The sequence below is a fragment of the Coloeus monedula genome (genome assembly GCF_965178545.1).
Source record: "Coloeus monedula genome assembly, chromosome: 8".
NCBI classification, from domain to species: domain Eukaryota; kingdom Metazoa; phylum Chordata; class Aves; order Passeriformes; family Corvidae; genus Coloeus; species Coloeus monedula.
This window is the reverse complement of record NC_138788.1, coordinates 9,739,097-9,757,899: the sequence shown is the minus strand read 5'-3', so window position 1 is coordinate 9,757,899 and position 18,803 is coordinate 9,739,097. Positions and strand designations below refer to the sequence as shown.

Here is an 18,803-nt window from a genome sequence, read left to right as displayed (position 1 = left end):
TGGCACTACATTCTTGTTTGTTGTTAACTCTAAACATGGACTTTTAAAACAAACCTGCATCACTGGTCCTTTGTTCCCTTCCTATTTAGCAAATGCAGCTTTTATCTGTGCAGAATCTCACCTTGATAATATTAATTACAAAAGGAAGCAGCTGTAGTAGGTATAAAAATTCCAATCATTTGCAGAAGGCAGCTCTAAAAAATAAATAAAAAAAAATGTTACTGAATTGTCCTTCCAAATGAAAACAACTGAGAGCAGGATAGACAAAGCCTTTGTGGAAAGTTCTACAGAGAGAAAGTAGGTTCTTATCTGCATGTTGCATGAATTTTCCAAGAGGAGATTTACACAAAACAACGTTTATCACTTGGGCAGAAGGAGATGAGGCTTTTCAGTAACCTTTACCCAACCAGGCATACTGTTACTGTTTCACACCCAATGAATAAATTCCTTCATTGTATTCCATTTCTTTAAAAATTTGAACATCAAAGTGATCCTGTTAGCTACTCAACAGTATAAAAAAAGGGCAAAAAACCTCGTACCTTTAATATCACCTGTTCAATTTACCATTAATTAATGAAGAAAAACCTCAGAAAAAAAACCAGCACAAAAACCTGTCTTCTTGTTTTCAGTGCAATCCATCTGAGAGGACAGCTGACTGCAAAAGGCTGAGGTGTGTGAACTGTGGATACCAGAGAGCCAGCAAGCACAGCCAGCTCGTAAAGACAGCGCAATCTCTCTCTAGGTTCCTGTCCTCTGCTTCCCAGATTTACAGCTAAAAGCTACATTATCAGTAATCCCCACTCCAGTAGTTCATGGCAGCTTCTTTACAGCTGCCTCAATGTGTGTGCATGCACAGCACAGGGTGCACACACCCACACACATCCCAACAGTGTCGCACAGTGTCACCACGAGGGCCCAGAACACACCAGTGCCTCCTTTAGCTGCGGACAATGTGCCACTTAGCAGGACCACGCAATGAAACCCTGGCTGACAGCTCAGCTCAGCAGAAATTGATGGTATTGCTGTAATGGAGTTATCAGTGACAAATACCTCCTATGCAACTTCCAGGTCACACTCACTTAAGCAATGATAAATGAGCATGAAACACTGTTAGCACAAAACAAGATCATAAATACTCAATTCTGAGCTTAAAAAACCCAACAATTTCAGACAGCTGTTGCATCTTGCAGTCTCCATGATTTTATGGATGTTCTCACTCTTGTCACAGAGGTGTCACAAAACAGGAAAAGATGAGTTTACGCAGATATTAAAACTAAATTAAAAAAAAAAAAGAGAGAAAGAAAAAACCCAGGTCATCCATCCAGAGCAAACATTGCATCACCCTACACTGGCTAATATACAATTACCTCAGTGAACCTGACAGAGTTTGTAACAGCTTTTGGAATCCCAAGGTCTGACATCCATCTGTCCATCCTTCTGTCACAAAAAGCTGCTCCAGATGAGAGGATGAAGACTGTCTGAACATAAACATGAAAAGTTGTGAAATTAAGGTGTCTGGGACTCCTCTGTCCACTGACATAGGTGGGAAAACAATGGAGAAAACCAGGAAAAGTCCATGGTGAAGCAGCCCTTGCAACTGTGCTTTATCCCCAGGGTTATCTCAATAGGCTACAGTTGCTTTCAAGAATTAATAAAGTGTATTCCTGAGGGTGTTTGCTGATTACAGTGAGATCAGTGACAGCTTGGGACAGGAGAGACTGGCAACTGCTTCCACACTGCAGCAGAACAATGGGAGTACCTTCTGCCTCCCTTGCACCTGGGGTTTCCAAGGTACAGCATAAAGGGCATCAACCCTTCTCTCCCTACCCAGCTGTCACACAACCAAAGCCCGCCACCTGCAGCCCATACAGCACTCAGCCAAACGCTGCTCGTGGGGAATGGGATCCCTTTGGCCATTGCCATGAGTTATCTGGGCACAGGGCAGGGAGCTCCCTGCTCAGCCACAACTGACCTGCTCACTCCTGCTCCCCCAGACGTGCCTGCTGGTCACCGTCTTTGCTTCTGCTGCTGCTGTTTGATGGATGAAATCCTTTACTACCAACACCGCAAACTTCATAAGCACAGCTACACATAAAACCTTAGGAGCAATCAAATTATATTTTTATCCTAATTTCCTGTAATGCTAAAAAATGAATTCCTTACTAGCTTAAAATGACATTTTGCAAAAAGTTTGAAATGGTCTCATTTAGGAGGATCTCAGCCTCACTCTTACAAACCATACAAACCCTTTTACAACATGTTAATTATTTATATATTTTTATGGGGTTATTTGCTTTTATTTAGTGACATTTTCTTCACAAAGTTCAATGAATAATCCAACATCTACTTGCTTACCAAAAGCTTGGGAACATCAAAGTATCTGTATATGGCCAATACACAAAGATGAAACCTCACACTCACACCCTTCCAATGTACAGCAGTTAATTGCTTTTTACATTGCTATGCAGACAGAAGCAACCACCACAATACTGTACAGGAAAAATACATTTCTCAGCTCTGTGTTATGTGTCAATTTACAGCTAATACTATCTGCAGTACTGAGCCCTGTGCATTCAGACGTGCTGGAATTCCTCTGTCCTGGAAAGTATATTATGTGACAAATTACACAACATTGCTTCAGTCAGAATTTTTTAATTGTATTCCTACAAAATTATGTAAACATTAGCATACAGATCCAGAAAAATCAATACAATATAATGGTGCATAAACTGTAAGTTTAGAAGAATGTCAGAAACACTTCAACAGTTTATAAATTAATATATACAGTATTGGATACTCCTCATCAGATAGGAAAACCTCAAAACTGAGCAATTTAGGTGCAAGAGCTGTAGAACAACTGAACTGCTCAGACATCAAACTTGACTATGAGGCAACATTGCGATCGACATGACTGCCTGCTGTTGTTTCACATCAGGCATTCCATTTGGCTGCTAAAAAGTATAAAACAAAAGTTTTGGTAGGAAGTTTATTTTTATTGGAAATCATATAGCAAACATCCCTAAAATAATAAAAAATCCCAAACCCAGATTACTCCATCACCAGGTTTCTGGAAGAGTGAAACTGAAGCTTTCTAGGCTGCACAAGGAAATCACTGGCATCTCCATTCCACACTACTTCCCCCAGAGCACCGAAGGCATGGCCAGCTAAAGGAAACATTTCAGGTAGCTGGGAAATGGGGACTGGTGGGTAGGGAGAAAAAGAAAGATGTGGAGCACGTATTGGGCTGACATGCAGCAATCTGGGCAGTTCAGCTCTTTACTGAATTAGAACATCATGGGAATGTAACACCATTGTTAGCTAATTCTGGGCTACTTTGCTTTAAAAAAACCCAAACCAACAATAACAAAAAAATAATCTTCAGCCTGCTTGTGATCAAAATCATATTCAAAGCATTCTTACAATGTTGCCCTTTACAAGATCAGGAACACACCACAGAAAGCAGGATATATCACTCTTTTTCAGACAACACATGAAATGGAAAAGGAGTTATTTTCCTTTGTTCCTGTCCATACAAGCATAATTCACAAGAGAAAAAAGTAAGGTAGACATATCCTAATGAATGATCTCAAACAAAGGCATTCTTCCCCATATTAGAAAATGCTCAGTATCACTGACACTACAGACTGCATAAAAAGACTAGGATTATCCTGGAAGCACTTGACACTGCAAGAACTCTTTTAACTGCATACCTGTAATATGATCATCAGATAATCTCTCCAAAGTTAAATTTTTCTGTTTCTAGAGTTGAAGTAGAATTTCATTCCATCATATTTTGGTACATTTTTCATACCTGACCAATCACTTCTCACAATGACAAGTAATATTGCACTAATGAAGAAGTATTTATATATAATAAAGGGGAGGTCATGTCTAGCCACCTAAAGCTTTTTGTTATATTTTTTTCCAGTTGTTTAGGAACAAATTCTATTCATCTCTTCTATAGGAGATCCTGAGTAGTAAGGTGAAGAAGGTTTGGCAGATAGCACCAGTTTTCCAGCACTTGTCGTAATTCACAGGGTACATCTATCATCGGCAATGCATCTAGAAGCACGATCGTACTTGAACCTAAATGCCCAAATCAGAGCTAATAAAACAGTTATTCCTACTGCCAGAATCTGAGCCAACACTGAAACACCAGGAGCAGGAGAAAAGATTTCTGCTAAATCTAAGGACACAAGGTGCAAACACAGAAAAAAGCTTGAAATTCTAGCCTTATAATTCCTTATAAGGAATTCCTTATATCATTCCTTATAATGATGGGAGCAGAGAAAACTACAGCTGGTGGGAAAAACAGGAAGAAACATCTGTGTCCATCACTTGCCAAAAAACACACCTGCAAGCTGCCCACTTAAAATTAACGCAAAGATACAGCACCCTGAAGGTGTTTATAAACAACCTGAGCTTTTTCCTATTGCTTCCCCCAGAGCAGCTGAAGCAGTGAGTGATTTATTCTGAGCCAGACTGCCAACAGCTTCCAGCATTTAATTACCATGGTGTGTTTGAGGCTTGGAGAAGTTTTATCTGACATAACTCAAAAGGAATCATTGATTAAGAGACTTAGGTCACTACATTTCCTGCTGCAGTTTTTACTTGTATTGCTAACTCATAACAGCAACTATGACAGACAAAAAAAATCTAACACAGAAGAGGTTAAACTTAGACTCTGGGCTGAAGCTTAAGGTGGGCTTAAACTACTAATAGACAAAAGTCTCACTGGACTTGCCCTGTACATAGACCTGAAAAAGTTTTATCACAGATGTATCTGCAGTTTCGTGTAAACTATTAATGTACTACAGCAACACTAATTTGGTATTCACAGATAGTAAAAGCATGGGTTTTATAGATGTTTTGCCAACTCTTCACTGTTATTCCCATGTCTAAAATGACACAGGCAAAAACTCCTAACAAGACCTCATGGTCTTATCTGTAGCCTGCAGACTTTCCTCCCACTGATACGTTATTTTTTTCCTCACTCACATATCCCATGGGGATCTTATACTCACATATATGCATACTGAGATAAGGGAGAACTGATATGACAATACAAACACAACTAGCAGACCTTAACTCAAATATTGCCAGCAGCACTGAACCTGGAGAAACTTCCAATAGTGTCTAAGACCTTGTTCAATGTGGTAACAGATAGCACCAACAAAATGGTATTCATGTGAAAATCTTTGCCTCTGCTTCCAGCTTTGGTCACATTTCTCATTTTCCCACTCTCATTGTTTTTTCTCTACTTCTTTATGCTAACTTTTATGTCTAATTTGGTAAAGACCATGCAGTTTCTTGGCTCCTACAGAACTTTTCCAATTTTAACCATTTATTGAAAAAATAAATTAGACCCAGGACATTTTAAGTTAAATGAATGAAAACTTTGGTAAGAACACTGATGGTACCTTGGCAGTCTTAAGGATTATGACAATTTTCAGTAAGAAAAATCATCTAAATGCTTCTCTCTAACATCATCCAAGGAGTTACATGGCTGTCTGTACTCCAGCTCTAAGCCTCCACGAGAAATCTACATAAGAGCTCTGAAAAATAAAGGTAAAGGAGTACAGGGAAATCTTCAGCAATCTTGAATGAAATATACATGTGTACCAAAATATTCTACTTAACAAGGTATAACACAAACCAGACTTACCAAAGAAATTTTTTCTGTACACACATGAACAAGGTTTTCATGTATGAAACCATCAAACAAATAAATCTCATCTCTCAAAGGTGTTTGTGGGATTTTTTGTTTGGGTGTTATACATAACTACCAATGCAGTCAATATAAATTAAGCCAGATCATTCATTATGTCCAGCATTTCACACAATATACCAGTGGGAGGAGATAAACATTACTCTGATCAAATACATTTATTTTAATCTTCAAAACACAACCCTTTTTCTTCATCTTCATCATCATCATCAGTAGAATCTGCATAGGACTCAATGGTGTTGTATATGAAAGAGTACAGCTTGACATCTGGTCCTGAAGTAGAACAGTTTCTGCATTGTTCATTGTAGTATCTCAGCAATAGCCTATAAATGTCCCCTTCAAAAACCAAAAACAGATCATTAAACACCATGTAAGAACATGCCATATGAGCAATGTATGATTGCGAAGGAAGGCTAGAAATGCACAGACAGGGCTAGGGACATCTCTAAATGAGCAGTGACAGAGGCAGACTGTGTAATGGGAATGTCTGCAGGTTGTTCAGAACATAGGATGGGCTCCCTCAACTTGTTGCACAAGCTATCCCAACATTAGGCTGGAAAACACATCAGACCACATCTTGCAGGATCAAGACAGAACCACTGGAAGACAAATTTATGTCAAGAATGCCTAAGCAGCTCTTCCCTCTTCAAAGCATTACTGAGTTATATCAAAAGCTTTTGCAAATCTTCTACCTACCACATGTATCTGTATTTTTCAAGTTCTATAGCATAACTCCCAAGGAATTAGAAAAGCATTCTAGAAGTCTTCTAACTGATTAGCACTGTGCAGTTGATCCCGAATCAGCAGACTTCCCCATTCTGAAAACAGGTACACATAAACCAAGACCCATTTGCTTGTGTTCAGGACTTGGTGACAAGAATTCATACTGGAAAATTTCTACTTGCAGAGATGGTAATGTCTCTTTTCTGCACACAAAGATTTTTTTTTTTTGCTCACCAATAGTTTGACCCTTCTCACAGAGAAAAGTATGGATGCTGTAAATGTCCCGCATCAGCTCCACATCTCCAAAGGTAAAATAAACAATATCACGTCCAGCCTCAGCAGCTGCCAATATCTGAATTAAGGCTGAAACAACAAAAAAAGATTACATATGAACACAGGATAGAACAATTTGCTGAAGGAAAAAACACAACATAAGTTTATAGCAAACAACCATAGCATCCATTTCCACATGGATGCTGCAAAGCAGTACAAACAACAGGTACGTAAGTATTACTTCCAAAATTCTTTTTTAAATAAAGAACGCTGGGCACTGCAGGCCAAGAGTGTTGAAGCATTCTGCTAGAGCTGTTACTGACATCCACCCTTACTTCCAGATAAACTGTGCTTAAAACTGAGAGGGGTTTATTTTGGTCCATGTCTGCCCCCAAGCAGCATGCAGCCATTAATTAGCCAATAAATGCCTGTGGCAGCATAAGGCAACAGAGCAGCACCTTCCATCCTGGTTTGAGCTGCCTGTACAGCCACAGACAGTGGGGTAAAATTCATCCATGAGCACTTGGCAATTTCCATTCTGTGCCACCTATTAGAAGGAATGGAGCCAACCCTTTCACTAGATAAGCTATGCAAAGTGGGAGCTGACCCAGCTTTTAGCTCCAAGAGGAGAACTGTGGTTCTGCAGCCTCTTCCTGTATAATTTAAGGTGTCCATCATACCTACAATAGAAGTATGCAGCATGGAATACGTTGGCTTATTCTGACCTATGAGGTGTGATATCAGCAATGCAATTCATGTTATTTAACTTCCAGCTCTCTGTCAAACTCATTGGCCCAGGCTGCATCCCAAGTTCTGCCAACAGCTACCATTACAATATAGACAGATTTTGTTCCTCTATAAGCAAAAGAAAGAAGAATGTTTCCTATCTTGGAAACAGTTTTTTGAAGATTCACCTTGAGAAATCATCTGGGGTATTGATCAACAGTGCAGCTGAGCCAAGCTAATGACCCAGTGCAATTGGAGAAAGTAGCTCTGGTCCACTTCTCATGTAGCTGCTCACTTTTCTGCAGCTCTCTGGTGCTCATCAGACATCACTGGTGCTCATCAGACATCACTGTGCCCATTCCATTCACCAAACTGGCAGAAAAGTTACAGATGAAGAATAAAAGCTAATGGTTTGCTGCGGGAACAGCAGTTGAATTGGCAGAGTGAAGGCTTTGCTATGAGCCAGAGCTGAGGCAAGGAAGGGCACCAGACCACAGAGCCAAGAACAAAGAAGGGGGAAGAGAAACAATGAGGGGGAGAAAAAAACCAGGACCCCCTTAGGCAGCACCAAACTTAAAAGAGTGCAGCTTTTTCACCAGCCAGCACTGCCAGGCTGGAGTGCCACAGAGGCGTGAAATCAATCACAGGTTCATTTCACGGGAGCTACAACAGTCCAAACAATGGACCCCAGCAACTATTTCATCTGCTGCAGCTTGTCTTACTTCAGAGCCTGTTGGTGCAGCTCTGATACCAATTCTTCCTTTTTCTACCCAGTAAGTAGAGTTAATTAAAATGTGATTAATATTGTCTTTGTAAAGATTAATTTTAAATAAAACAGTGTACATACTGCATTACCACCTGCTAGTGGAAGCTAAATAGAAAGCTGTTCAGAGCTCAGATCAAGAATCTCTCACATTTTAAACAGAGACCTATTAAAACACTGCATTCCTTAATCAAAAAAACCCTCTCTTGTAAACCCATAGCCAAAATTATAAATTACATGATTCACGTGTGGAATTAATCTCAATCTGGGAATGATATTTTAATTAAACTACTGAACCAGCTGTGGATTTAGTAAAGCTTCAGTAGTTCAGCTTTTAAAGAGTCTAATTAACTAGCTTGCATAGGGGAACAGAACCTAATGAAACTTATTATTCATTCCAAACAAACAATGCAGTTTCACTTTACAAGATATTAAAAATATCCTATTATTTATTTTGAATTGCTCTATATCTTATGAAACTTCACAATCTTCTGTACATTAATGAGACACAATACCATGGGAGATTTCCATGCTACTGATACAGAAAGAAGCACCACAGGAGGAGCAGTAGAGCCTGTGGTACCAGGTCTGGAGGGATCTGAGCTTTCTTGCCCCTTGCACCCAGCTGATGTGATCCCACTTAACTTCTGGGCTTGCACCTGAAGCAGTGGCTGTACTGACATCCCTTCTACATTAAAAAAATATACATGGGGTATTACAGTTCAGATCCAAGACCTTATGCAAATTAAAGTATTTATTAAACCTGCCTAACATAAATCAACTATGCTCAGATCCTACAGTAAATACTAGTCCTGATATTGATAAGATACACATTTGGCAGCCTATTTTATCTAATGGAAATCAAAAAACAACTGCCAGGAACTCAGTGAGCATTGAGAAAAAAATAGATGCTTTATGAATTAAGCACATTAAGAGAGAAAACTAATGAAGCTAGTAGCCTGATGACTGTCTCACTGTAGCTACCTGAAGCTGTTCTGAAAAGCAAATTTTAAATACTCTCCAAATGCTTGGAAACAACAAAAAAATGTAAATTTCTACTTAGAATTATATGAACCAGGATATGAATTTACATGTCAGGATCCATCAGTTCTTGAATTGATGGAAAAGGTCTTAAATGAATGTAAGCATGTGATATCTGCTGCATTATAAATACTCTAATTAAATATAAAAGAACATGAGGAAGTGAGTGATGTAGCAGGCAAGTCAGGAAAGAAAGCAGCACGTCTGAGTGACTGGAAACCTCTCTAGCATACAGCAATATATTAAGGAGCAAAATTAAGCACTGCCAGCAAATTTGTGAAGCCTTGCAAATTACCAGGTACTTTAAACAGCTTTGCAGAGATATGAATTTCAGGCAGAATCTAAAAAGACTGCTCCAGAAAGGTCAACTGATTTATATGACTGACAATTGCAATGAACATGTTCTTCTGTGAATGAATGCTGCATATTTGTGCTTTGGAAGGTTTCAGTGCTACAAGTCCTTCCAAATCCAGCATTTCATCATCATGTGCTTGCCTCATACTTTAAACTGAAAAGAGCATAAAAGTCTAAAGCACAAAGAATAGAGTAGAATGCTTTTTTATTGTTTAAGGTCACATTACTCATGGCCTAAAGATCAGCACTAATGAACCAATCCTAAAGAATGCCATTTCTTGGAAAAATGTAGTAATTAGAACAAAAGCAAGAAATGTACTTGAACAAAAACATATGGCCAAGGAGCAAAACATAAGTTATTGGATTAATTGGAACATTAACTAATTGCTACAATTTACCTTTTAATCGGGAGTCCCCTCCAAAGGCACCACATCCCCAGTTTCCCGTGGCTATTGCAGAGAGGTGTTGAGGTGGAACATTGGGTCGAGAGAAGCCACAGTAGGCCTACATGCAGACAAGAGTCAGAGATGGATTTGAGAGGCAACCTGGTGTGATACTTTCAAAAAATAAAATTATAACAAAAATCATATTGTCTTCTAGCAATATCAAATTCAAACTACTTCAATACACCATTAATCTTCCTTTCAATTTAACAGCAATATCAAAAAAATTTAAAGCAGGAAGATTTTTGCCTTATTTGGACCCAAGTTAAAAATTAAGATACAGGTGCTAAGTCCCAGGAATTTCATCACAACTACAGGAAACTTTCCAGGATAGCCTGAACAGAAAATGAAGTCAGACTTAAAATTTTCTTTAAATAACAATCAGTCCTCATAAAAAAGCATCAGCCAAACCAACTAACCTTATAAATGTTGCAGTGATCTACCATAATTTATTTTAAAAATCCAAACCAATCAATAAACTGAAAATTGTAGGCAGATCATAAATTCACTGATGTAGGTAATTACAATTTTGTACTAAGATATCAGCAAAGTTTACAAACTGTACTTAACTGTCTTTTTTAGGGCTAATTTCATTACCAACCATGAAGAAACAAGCTGATGAATGTTACTTTAGTCAAGATGCTAAGGTTTTACAACTAATTTAAATTAGTCCTTCAGCACTGTACATCATTTTGAGGGGATGCATTCCCTTTCCAGCTGAGAATTAGTGCAGTGTGTTCCTATGTTTGAATTTATTTAAAATACATCCTATAATATTCTATACCCTTCTGTACTGCAGAAAGCAGGAGGCTGTGGCCACAGTAACATTGAGCATATATGTTCAACACCGAAGCTAAAGCAAAGGCCCACTGCATCCGTAAATGTGGAATCACATGAAGGAGACTCATTAGCATGTTTTGATCCCAAAAATTTGCACACTATAGTATAGTATAGTATATATACTATACCACTATATATAGTATAGTATAACTGAATTAGCATTCTTGTACTCCACTGCCCAGTAAAAACAGCACTGCCACTGCTAGCACAGGCCACACACCTCTCACTACCTACGCCTTATGCTGGCCATGCAAGGCCCTAACTCTGGCCCATTAGCCTTCTTATTAACTAAGGAGAATCTGCTTTGTGAACTGGAGACTGATTCCAGACACAGCAAGTTAGGAGATAAAATTTGTGCAAGGGGTAACAGCAAAGGCCTTGAAAACACTGGCACAGGGTGAAAGCTAAGGTCTCATAACCATAAACAGCTCACTGATGACAGTTACTAGTCCCTGAAAAAGTACAACCTTAAAAGCTGGGAAAAGACTGCTTTAGCTTCAACAAAAGAGCAGCAGCAAAACAAGAAAAACAAGTGACAGGAAAACCCAGGCTATGCAGATGATAAAGCACCTGCCACAGCTTGGGAAAGTAACCCAATGTTCCCAAACATTATGCAGCACATAATCCAGGGCAGAGACCAAGGACTGGGAAACATCTCAAATATCTTATTTAAGGACATTATCACAAATTGGGGATGGAAGAGAAGAGAAGAGAAGAGAAGAGAAGAGAAGAGAAGAGAAGAGAAGAGAAGAGAAGAGAAGAGAAGAGAAGAGAAGAGAAGAGAAGAGAAGAGAAGAGAAGAGAAGAGAAGATTATGTCCACCACAATTCCAGCTTCCCCTGTTCAAAGAACTCTTCAGCCTGACAACTTTGATGTGTAGATTATCAAGCACCACAGTCACTGCAAAGTGCAGTTTTGTACATACACAGCTGACCGAGGGCAGGGTTAAGGACTGATAACTTTGAATATATAATGATAATGATTAATAATGTGAAAGAATTATTAGTAGGAAGTGTGCTAGTTTTGAATGTCAGCCCAGAAGTTTTGTTTAAAGGATTACAACTGGCCTGCATTGTCAGTCTTCTTGAAGACTGTAAGCTCTAACTGGCATGTATACACACATAAGCAGCTACAACAGCCCTTACAGCTACTGTGAAAATAAAGAGGATTTATGAACAGCTGGATCTGATCTCAAGAAGACATCAATATAGGAAAAGGTAAACTCCCAGGCAATAAGTCAATACCCGAAGGGCAAAGAAGAAAGGTGGAAGAAAAGCAAGGGGCACCCTATTTTTGAACTGCCCCATCTTAAAACATGAGGCACCTCCTTTTCCACCTTGACTGCACAGCTGAGTAGGATTCAACAGCACACATCATAGGGAAAGAAGTTACACTTGCAATTTAGAATCATAGAATAGCTTGAGTTGGAATGGAACTTTTAAAGATCACCTCATTCCAACCTGCCTGCCATGGGCTGGGATGCCATTCCCTAGATCAGGGTGCTCAGGGCCCCGTTCAACCTGGGACTGAACACTACCAGGGATGGGGCATCCACAGCTTCCCTTGGCAACCTGTTCCAGTGCCTCACCACCCTCATAGTAAGGAATTTCTTCCTAATACCTAATTTAAACCTGTCCTCTGTCAGTTCAGAACCACTGCCCCTTGTACTGTCACTATCTGCCCATATTAAAAGTCCCTCTCACTTCCTTTTATAAACCCCTTTAAGTACTGGATGGATAAAATAAGGTCTCCCTGAAGCCTTCTCTTCTCCCTGATGAACAACCCCAACTCTCAGACTGTTGTTTAGAAGCAGGACAGGGAAAAGTTAACAAAATGTATATCCAAGTTTCATTTATATTTTTGAAAGTTATATAAAATACACCTTTGAATAGCACATCAAAGAAATAGATTTGACAATCTTTTGCTTCAACATTGGACAGCAAAACCCTCTCATATAAGACACAACTAAGCAAGAACTTCCTTAGATGAGGACAATAATATAAGAATATTTGAAAAGGTTCTATAAACACTAGACTGCAGGCTGTTGTAAGAAGTTACTGGCCTTGTTGAGCTCTCTTCTAATTTTCTCTGGACCAAACTGATCAAGGAAACGTCTGAAGTGAAATGCATCTATAGCAACAATTTCAGTGTAGCGTCGTTGCCATTCATCCCTAAAATTGGAGAGGGGAGAAAAGTAGATGACATTAGTTGTTTAATATCAGCCATGTAACTCCAATTCAAAATGAGCAATTCCCTGCAGATCTTCTGTGTTAGAAGCAGCTGGAAAGGTGAACTCATAACAGACAATGGAGCACTTTTTCTTTGTGGGCTGGGAATGAAAGCAGAATCAGAAACGAGACAGGCCTCCCCATAAATTTAGAAATACTCTGGCTAGACTTTGGGCATGAACGTGAAACAAATCTAATAACACAGTACTATTTATCAAGTATGTAAGAACACTGCAACGTCAGTGTTTCTCTGTCTTCCGCCAACATTTAAATGAGAGTACACTGTGGATGTTTCTATACCAAATGAGTAATTTTGTGTATGCACTCTAGTGACATTGCTGGAGAAATAAATTCAAGATCTCAGAGATTTCTACTCAGATTCATGGTATTGATTCTTATTTTGTCACACATCAGCTGCACCGTGTCATCTGAGGTCTCGCTGTCAAAATTTCCTGTGACATTGCGATTCACAGTTAAATCAGTATCTTAACAAAAATGTGCATTAAATACATGTATCTCTAAACTGTAAAAGATGTTGGTCTAAGAACCGACATAAGGGCAGGTACCACTTATTAGCATTAGTATGCCATTACCAATATGATATAACTTTCTTAGCTTGTTGGCCCTACTGAAGAGAGCAACATCAAGCAAATATCCTATTAAGGCAAATGCTAGGAAATACTTAGAGGTACCAAGTTTTCAAATTTCTCACATTTATTTATTCCTCAACTTAAAATACTTATGTGGAACTTTACCTAGGGGTCTTATCTTCATGGCTCCTTGCCCACCGGTAAGTCTCTGCATAGCCTGTGTACTCACTGTACTGCTCAGTACCTGAAACAAATAATTTTCCAGGTTACATACAAAATATGTACATATTTTTTTCACTTGGCAAATCTTTGATAGGAATCACTGCTTCTCCAAATGAACATGCAGCTCCCAGAAGCAAAGGGAAACAGAGAATTTGTATTTGCACCACGAATACAAGATTTCCTTGTAAAGCTCCTTTCCCACAGGTGATGAGCAGCACCCAGCACAGAACATTACGAGTGCAGATCTACATATGCTGCCCAGTGTATCATGAGAAGTGGTCAGCACCAACAAACTACCTCTGTAAAAGCACCAAGACCCAAAAAACCACAGTATGGAACATATTTGGCTGCTCTTGAAAGGTCCAATAGGGTACCTTGACAAGTATTAAAGGCTGTCAGAAAGCAGCTCCCTAAGGCCACGAGTGATTTTAGCTACTATGCTCTGCTATACCAATTCCTTTTCAAAGGTGTATCCCAAGACCAAAAAAGAGCACATCGTAACCAAGAACAAGGATCATAACTTCTAAAAGGCTGCCTTTCACCTCGCTTTATAGAGCTTCAGGACCTTGCTTCAAAAACTGGGCACTGCACAAATGCTTCAGAGAAATACTGCTGAAGTAATGCCACAACAAAATCACACCTTTTCCCCGTGTTCTGAGCTCACAACAGCTGAGTTTCAAAAGTAACCACAGAATAGTCTAGGTTGGAAGGGACCCACAATGATCATGGAGTCCAACTCTTCAGTGAACCCATGCCCTTGGTGTTACTGGCACTGTGCTCTGACCAGCTGAGCTGACTTGTTTGGTGGTTCATACTGGTGTAGTTTGGCACAATCATAAACAGTAAGAGCAAGAAGAGAACTGTTAAGCAACTCCAATTTGTGACACCAGCTATGCCTCTAAATAGAATGGGGAAAAAGAGGTTTTAAAGAAATGCAAGCTGACAGCACGAAACATCTGATTAGTAAGATGAGTACTGCCTAACTATTGCACAGGTCAGCAGTACCCTGAGAATATAAATGTTTACATTTAATGTAAGTTTTCCAATCCCCAAATAAAAATGCAGTTGAACAATCAAAAACAAAGCTATTAACTTTAAACCTCACTGACAAGGAAATTTCAATGTTTACCTCCAGTAGTCTCAAGCACAGGAAACAAGCTGTTAAAAACTGTTTACAGTGATGCATATACTTCAAGATATTTTCCCCACTTACCCATATTAATTTTAACTCACAAGACTTATCAATGTTCATTTAACTCATCTGCCCTGTTACCCACGCATTATTTATTTAGTCTAGAAGATTAATCATTCTGAGGGCACACAAATCTCACTCAAGGCTATTTTGAAAAGTTGCTATGCAAAATGAGTGGGATGGTAAGAGATTCCTCACTGAGTTCACTTCCTGATAAAAAATCATCTGAAAAATGTGGATGACAGAATACGCCTATGTATTCACATACATCCATGCCCTCAAAGGACAACCACAAGCAGATTCCATATCAGCCTTCTAATTGAATTGCAGGCTATCAACCTTCACTAAGACTTTTCCTGACATGAATTAAATTCAGTTCTCTTCATATGCTTGGTAAAAGTGTCTGAGCACAGAGCAAGAAAAGACAGACAAAGGAAGTACGTGACTCTTTTGAGAGCTCTCTTTAGAGGACAACCTAGGCAAAACTTCCAGCTTCAAAAAGGAAGCATTTCCTTTGGTGTCTAAGATGGGGAAAGAAAACTCTAGGTCATCAAGATATTGTACCAGGATAGATTAAATTATAGTCCAAGTATTAAACTGGCATTTTCAGGGTTCATTGTTTTCATTAATTTTTATGGAAGTGTAGTGTCTGATGACAAAAGCACCAGGAAACAAACAAACAAGCAAACACACACACATATACACATATATCTATAAAAAAAAATCAATAATGGAGAAACTCAAAAGAAATCACACAGACTCTAAAGTCATGTCCTAGAAACACAAAGTTAATGAAAATCAATGAGTTTTCATAAGTGAAGCTCTGGAAATTTGTCAGACAAAAATGATTATTTGACTAGCAACACTTTTGCCTCTGAACTACTGGGATACAAACTTCTGTTACTGGGAGAGCAAAAGCAGTATGGGATAAGCTGGATATGTCAGTGTTTCTGGTGAATTTTTTTTCTTCTCATTAAATGAATAAAAGGAAGTAAAAAAAAGGCAAACCACAAATAAAGTTCCACCAGAACTTTAAAAACAAGCTACAAAACCTAGAAAAGCCCACCTAAAGTCAAAAGAATGTATATACATGTACCATTCAAAAGTCCATCCTTTGTGACACTTCTAAAAGTTACATAGTCAGACAAAAAGTGAAATTTCCAAGTGTTGGTGTTTATGGGACCTCACCAACTTACAAAGATTTGCAATTATTACTAAAAATAAATATACCTTTCTCAGACTTCATAGTCTAGCCTTACATTTGCATATGATCTGTAACAGCATTATAACGTTTCCAGGGATTGGGAAAAATCCCATCATAGCGTTCCTCTAGTATTTTTAATGAGCTAGAAATTATATCCCTGAAGAGGCAGGACCACTAGCACTAAATAAAAAGTAGATGTGAAAATTGCAAGAGTAAAGTTTTGTAGTCACCAACAGAAAGGTACTTTTAGTGCCATAAGTGAGAGGAATGTCCTTCTTTCCCTGTCAATCAGTTCTTCCAATGCTTATCTTGCACCACCATTAGTCTTTGGCTCTCCCAGCACTGGCACAGTCAGACTGCTAAATCCAGCTGAAAACCAATTTTCCCCTCTGAGTAAATCTTCAGCCAAACCAATTATCTCAACCCATCTCATCTCATTTGCTGCCTCAGTAGTGAGGTCAGAAGTCTCCAAAACTGCCCTGCTAGGATGTGGTCCCAACTGGCCATCGACAGATCTGTAGATTTAAAGGAAACATGGAACACAGCTTCATCTGCTCTTAATGCTGCCCGAGGATGTGTGAGTTCCAAGAAGAAAGAAAGGAAAAAAAAAAAAAAAATCTGAATGAAAAGCACTCACACCTTATTCACAGCTCTACCAGAAATGCAGCTGTGGGAATCTCTGGTGTTGCTGCTGACATTTCTGTAGGTAGATGTCTGTGTTGAAGAACTCGACTGTTTGCATGACCAGTTCCATAGTCATTACAGCAGTGATCTTAACCAGATACTGTGAAATCACAACAAATTTAATTTATCTCCCAATTTGTTGGACTTCTCTGCAAATTTAAGCTACACAGTTATACCCATTAGGCTGCCGAGTCAAGATGCATCACAAAGAATGTAATTTATCAAGAGGATCATGACACAGAGGAGACTTGGCTAAGAACCAAGGTGGAAAAGCTCCAGAGATTAAATAAAAATGATGGAATGAATATTTCCATTAGAGAAGAACTCCATATCCCAAACACTAATTGCAAAACACTGAAGTACTCAAGAAAACTATAATGTTGCTGCAGTGAAAAAACATTCTCACCTTTACTTGTCCATACCAAATAAACATTTTTGTTTGCAGGGAAATGCAAGGAGGTCTTTCAAAACACTGATTTAGTGTTTTCCCCCAATCAGTTATTACCCAGACTGATAGCTTTGCTCTGTTTTTATCCTTCCCAAAGAAGTCTCTCCCACAGGATAGTGTTTAAAATACGTTAATATGGTATCATATCCAAAATACAGAACAGAAGTCTCTGATGGCCAAGAAGTTTTTTGTTGACTCATTTTTTTTAAATGTAATCACAAAAGCCAATTTATCAAAAACTTTTCACAGATAAAGGCATTAATTCTGGCAGGATGGCAAAACAAAATAAAACACTGTCTTAAAAAGATTACCAAGCGTAAGACTGAAAACAAAAGATGCTCTGCCCAGTACAAGCAATAACTCAGGACAGAGCAAGACCTGCAAGATTTAAGCTCAAATTTCTACTGTGTATGCATGTGAGAGAAAGAAGTGCTATTGATGGATTTTTCCAAGAAATGTGTTCTAATACCTACAGAAACTCTTGACTTTTGAGACAGCTCAGGTAACTAAACCCAACATTTTTACTATAGCAGACTGAAAAATAAAAACATAGTCTTCTATAATATTTACCCAGAGGATGTCTCTGATCATATATTTTTTCTTTATAGTTGCTCTTGAGTGTAAATAAAGTAGCATTACGGAATCATTTTATTTCTTCAGTCAGGAAAAATGCTCACTCATGTATAGAACTGAGACAGCATGACCTGGGCTGCTCCAGTTCTTAACAGTCACATCTGGTCTTTTGATGCTAACTGTTTTAATCCAGTGGATAATAAAACATTCAAAGCTCTATGACACAGTACAAAGCAAAAGAAAAAACCTTTTCAGCTAAGCTCCAGACAGGCAGGACGGCTCCATCCACAACCCCTCAGCAACACACTGGAGAAGCAGGTAGTTTTTGATGTAATTAGGAGCCCATAACTAACTTACAAGTAACACAAACACATATGTGGAACTTAAAAGATCAAAGTCCTTCAGAGACAGTTTCTAGCTTTCTACCTTTTTCTAATGGATGCAGATTTTCTACTCTTCCACTTCCTCCCCTTTTAGGTAATCAAAAGGTAGTTCCTCTTCTTAGGAGTGTTCAATCCCACTGATCACATCAAATGTTACAAATTCCAGAGAGGAACAAAAACCCCACATCCTTCAACATAAGAGAAGCAGTATCAGCTAATAGCTGGAAATTGTGGCTGTTACCTATACTGCCCATCAGCATTCTTTAGCTAAGACACCAAGTCCTCAACACATTTACAGAGGAAAAAAGAAGTTCTTCTGCTTGCTGTCACTTTTTTTTTTTCTTCTTTCACAAACCATCTATGGAACAGGGACCCTGTGGTGTTAAGA

General features: G+C 38.8%; 1 protein-coding gene across 3 annotated transcripts in view; it reads right to left on the bottom strand.

The window, feature by feature from the left end:
• Positions 1–2,636: 2,636 nt before the first annotated feature.
• PARG (poly(ADP-ribose) glycohydrolase) overlaps positions 2,637–18,803 on the bottom strand; it is a 61,714-nt gene continuing 45,547 nt past the window's right edge. For all 3 annotated transcript variants that reach the window (XM_082286071.1, XM_082286072.1, XM_082286073.1), the window contains 5 exons: positions 13,875–13,953; positions 12,954–13,062; positions 10,007–10,112; positions 6,686–6,814; positions 2,637–6,064 (listed from right to left, as the gene is read on the bottom strand). In XM_082286071.1, the coding sequence (XP_082142197.1) occupies positions 5,892–6,064; positions 6,686–6,814; positions 10,007–10,112; positions 12,954–13,062; positions 13,875–13,953 (596 nt within the window). In that variant the 3' untranslated portion in view covers positions 2,637–5,891. The remainder of the gene's footprint in view (positions 6,065–6,685; positions 6,815–10,006; positions 10,113–12,953; positions 13,063–13,874; positions 13,954–18,803) is intronic.